This window comes from Pyxicephalus adspersus, chromosome 2 (genome assembly GCF_032062135.1).
Source record: "Pyxicephalus adspersus chromosome 2, UCB_Pads_2.0, whole genome shotgun sequence".
Taxonomy (NCBI): Eukaryota; Metazoa; Chordata; class Amphibia; order Anura; family Pyxicephalidae; genus Pyxicephalus; species Pyxicephalus adspersus.
This window is the reverse complement of record NC_092859.1, coordinates 56099722-56104536: the sequence shown is the minus strand read 5'-3', so window position 1 is coordinate 56104536 and position 4815 is coordinate 56099722. Positions and strand designations below refer to the sequence as shown.

General features: G+C 32.6%; 1 protein-coding gene across 1 annotated transcript in view; it reads left to right on the top strand.

Moving 5' to 3' along the window:
• The window catches only part of TENM2 (teneurin transmembrane protein 2), a 1565317-nt gene that overhangs the window by 403335 nt on the left and 1157167 nt on the right, over positions 1-4815 (top strand). Inside the window, exon 3 of the mRNA XM_072398985.1 lies at positions 3556-3843. Coding sequence (XP_072255086.1) covers positions 3621-3843 — 223 coding nt within the window. The 5' untranslated portion in view covers positions 3556-3620. The remainder of the gene's footprint in view (positions 1-3555; positions 3844-4815) is intronic.

The following is a 4815-nucleotide window of genomic DNA, read 5'->3' as shown; positions in this document are numbered from 1 at the left end:
CTTTTTGATTTGGAACACCCTAAGCCATAGTGTGCTTGTGATTTTGTGATACTGAATATTCTGACATTACAAGATATCTCATCTCTTAATATATTTCTTGATAATATATGAATATATCCTCGACTTCCATAATAACTAGAATCTAGATCCTATTTTAGCTTACCTATCTGGGAATCCTTGTTTGAGCATTTTTCTCTATAAATATCTACAGCCTCAAAAATGTATGTTATTATCAATCTCCCAGGGATACAACGACCCAGCTGTCCCTTACATAATATTGTACATTGTGATCTTATATCATTGATCTCAACTGTCTCCTGAGGAAGCCGAAAGGTGAAACACATTGGGCACCTTGAGCTATCTTTCTGACCAGCAAAATAGTAATTAGGATAACTTTGTACAACAATTAGTATATGTTGGCATCATACCATTTTTTTGTCACTTGTATTCACATTATATTATAGTACCTTTTTGATTTAAAACAGTTGGTCTTTGTTAGTTTTAGGACCATATATTAAGTGTTCACAAAAAAAATACAAACATCACATGACCTATAAAAGCCTGTCTGTCTCTATCTATCCTTCTCTGATTTTTTTTTTTTTTTTTTTTTTAGTATTGATGAATCTCACACCAGTTCACAGAAAATAATATTTTAAGATTTCACTGTATGCATTAAAACTACAGTTACTAATCTCCACTTTGATCCCATCCAGTTCCAACGCAGTTTCCAAAGCAGTAGAAGAAAACTGCAAATTTGGCACCCTAAAGACCTAGTGTATATGTTTATCTAAAGCAATAGCAGAGCCCTGTCTAACATTTCAAATCATCACCCTGAAATGCCAGTTACAACTTGATTTTTATGAGGTCTGGGAGGGAGCATATATTGTTGCAAAAGTCCAGCAAGGTGCCTGCCATGAATGGTGCAGTATAATTAGAGCATTCTGGGAAGCCCAACCTGAAATGTAAATTTTAGTCACAGAGAAAATGTGCAGAAATTAAACCAAATGTTCAAAGTTTGGGCCAATTCCATAGATAGCATGAACACATACAAAAACATTAATCATACCAACACACATTAACATATCAAGATTTCATTTTACACGCAAAAAAATGTTATTTTAGAAGATAACAAAATAGGCAATTGCAATACAGAGCAGCAGATCAAAGGTAAATGTAACAATGAAATCATGAACAGATTTTTCCAGCCAAATAGTTATACTTCCTTACAAAGATATTGTAAACTTTAACAATAGACCTAATATAGTAATATAAACTGTTTATCTTCAGTTGCAAAATCTGTAGAATTTCCCAAAAGCTCTGTTTCATTTATCCAATTTATACAGATGCACCAGGGGACATGTTATTAAACCTCATGCTTTTGACAACTAACATCTGTTTCTTTCTACATCTACTAGTTGTCAGTTACAGGTGCCACTATTAGTTTTGATCTCCACTAAAATATAGGAATCAAAGTGTTTGATGCTTCTCAAAAATGTTCTTCCCATTAGGTGACATAAATATAACATGCATGTTTTTTATAAATTTTTAAGGTTGCACACATCCCTGACACCTGTTTCCAGCAGTGTGATTCTGTTGAATTATATGTACTTGTATGATATAGTAATCTTACTCAAAACTGGAATAAGACCAAAGAGATCTGTGTAGATAGTGCACCTTGTACCTCCAGCAAAGAGCTTCTGAATGCCTTTTTTGAGTATACAGTATATATGGAGCACAATATGCATTTATCAGTACAGGGAATCTACACATGGGACACTTCAATGTAAGTCTAGTGAAGGTAAACTGTGTTTTAATCAATTTTTAGGTTAGGCAAAGCACTATAAATAAGGAATGGGTAGCCACACACTGCTGTACTAGCACTGCTGTACTGCCAGTTTGAAAATAGGTAAATAAAATAATTCACAAAGCTGTAAAGAATTTCCCTCAATGGTAACCTCAATAGTGTTTGGTTTTGGGCACCCTCAGGTTCTAGAAATTCTGGACCTGTTTAGCCCTAAAACCAGAGGCAAACTGTAGCACTCTAATATCTGTGTTTGCGATCAATGAAATAAACCTGCTCATTATAATATTTGTACCTATAGTTTCAGGAAAGATATCTACTCTTTTTATCAACTATCAGCTAAAAACTTTTCAGATGCACAAAGAATAAACCAAGTGCAAATTTAAAATCCACAATTAAACTAACTACCAGCACCAGTTAGGGAAAAGTATAGAGCAAAGAGTACAAAAGGTAATAAAAAATGGGCCAGACAAGGAATTTATAGTCAGCCAAGGATGAACAGAGAGGGGTGTCACACATATGAGAACAAGAGAGTAACTAATTAGGATTTAAAAAACTGAGCTCAAAATTAAAACCAGTATTTTTTTTTTTTTGTTACATGGAGATTTGATTTTACATTCCAAAGTTCCATTTTGATACAAAAAAATAGTCTAATTGTGAGTAAAAGTGTTCCATGGGTGACTAAAAGGGTGTCTTCCTATGTTCCAGTGAAAAATCTGTGCATGCTTCTAAATGCACAGATTTTAACTACTTAATAATATTAATTACCAAACTAATTTATATATAACTATTAATATTTATATATATATATATATAACAGAGAGAACAGAGAGAAAAGTTGAAACAAAAACACAATCATTGTAATCAAAGTGAAAAAATAATGAGATCTATATATTTGGATAACAGTTTAGTAGTGGTATTTATGTTGAGCTATTACCTCAGCTTAAAAGCTGGTGTGTATCGTACCAGGGTGTATTTACAAAAAGCTTCAATAATATAATTTACTTCTGTGTAAGACATACTATATTTCAAAAAGGGGAGCCAAACAACAAAAATGTGTCTGTGTATTTATGTAATATGGCATTGGTTTATTCTAAAAGCATCAACTTGTGTAGCAAGTGTAATAAGTAGTCAATAGTAGGAGGGTTTTTGTGAATCCAATTAACCATTATAAGTTTCTTGGCTGTAAAAAGGCAAAAAAGTTAAAAAAAATTGTAGCTCTGAGTGGTATTTGTTGCAGGTATTTGAAAGCAGCACATGGGTCAGGTTCTCTCATGCGGTGGGTGATAGTATACATAAAGATAAAAACCTTCCTCCAGAATTATTGAAGGGGCAAGTCCACAACAAATGTTCCAAGTCAAAATTCAGGACAGTACATTTCAGGCAGTGAGATAATTTGGATATTGTAGGATCAGAAACTAAGTCCATTTCTGATTAAAAGGGTATTTTGAAATATATTCAAATATTTGGGTAATTAAAATACCATTGAATGAGAGGATTTACCAAAAAAATGTGCCAAGGGTTGATGACAGTCTAATACATGTTCAAGGCTCCCTTTGCATATTTACTAATATTAAATCAATGAATATGATTGCCTTAGGAGATGAGGTTAGATTTTATTTCCTGCTGGAGAAAAATGGACCTCCTTAAACATTACACAAAAAATAATAAAGTATTGTGCACTGTTCTGTTTACAATAAACACCTGCTGTAAAAACTTAAACAATATGTTTCTTTTTCATATTTCTTTTTCAGGCAGCAGAGTTTGTTTACAGAAATATCTCAGAAACTATTTAACAGAGACCATCGCTAAGGATAAAATGGATATAAAAGATCGAAGACACAGATCTTTGACGAGAGGCAGGAGTGGAAAAGAATTTCAATATACCAGCTCTTCACTGGATGGTGAAAACTGCAGAGTACCTACTCAGAAATCATACAGCTCTAGTGAAACCTTAAAAGCCTACGATGAAAACAGAATGCAATATGGGAATCGTGTCTCTGACCTAGTTCATAGAGAGTCTGATGAATTTCCAAGGCAAGGTATGTCTCTGTCCTTCTGTAAGTGCCTGACAGCCTATTATGCAAAATTGGAGTGAAATAGTTACATTTCATTTTCCACCAGCCTTATAGGCTATACCATTGTAGGATACATTTGTTTAAACTGTTGCCTTGAAATATATGTCCATTTTTTACAAAACTCTGGTTTGTTTTTGGACATATTTATAAAAGCAAAAGGTTTAACTGAAAGATAGGACAGGTGTAGCTTTCAAATGCAGTTATTGTTAAGAATATAGCCCTGCAATAAAAATACCAGCTACTTCAGAACTATGTTTATTAGTATCAAAGTAATGATTTTATATGCATATGCTACAAAAAATTTACCTAGTTTACTCAAATATATTCTCATAAGTGATTTTTCATGTTCCCGGACCCAGTGATTATTTGAAGAAAACCTGGCTCAGACCATGTAAACCAAAGTAATTGGTATTACGAACAAGTAAATAATAGGCTCATTTTAACTACATCACTGAAGCTATAGGCATTGCTGAGAAATTCAACCTCAAATTTACCAAAAGAAGCACTGAAGGTGCAGTTCCTCTTATCTATTGTAGCAGAAATTTGACAGCATTCAAGCTAACTAATGTTTTAAGGCCTAATGACACAATAGTTAATGCTCACATTTTTTGGTAAATTAGGCCCAACATGTTGTAAATCTGATTTTTTTTAATAATAATTCTAAGCTAATATATCAAAGCTTTGACATGTAACATTAAAAAGCATTAATTTTAGTACCTTATTTTTAAGGAAACTTAATTAAAGATTTTTAAAATATTGATTCTTAGTTTTTTACAATGCTAAAAAACATCATTGTTTATTGCTGACACCAGTTTAAAATGGTTAAAAAGTTAAACAAACTGTAATTCTACAGGAATCCCAGTAAATCTTATTATTTTTCCTTTGAAAATTTTTCCTTGACCAGTCTTAATCTTCCTGATGATTTCAATGTGATCA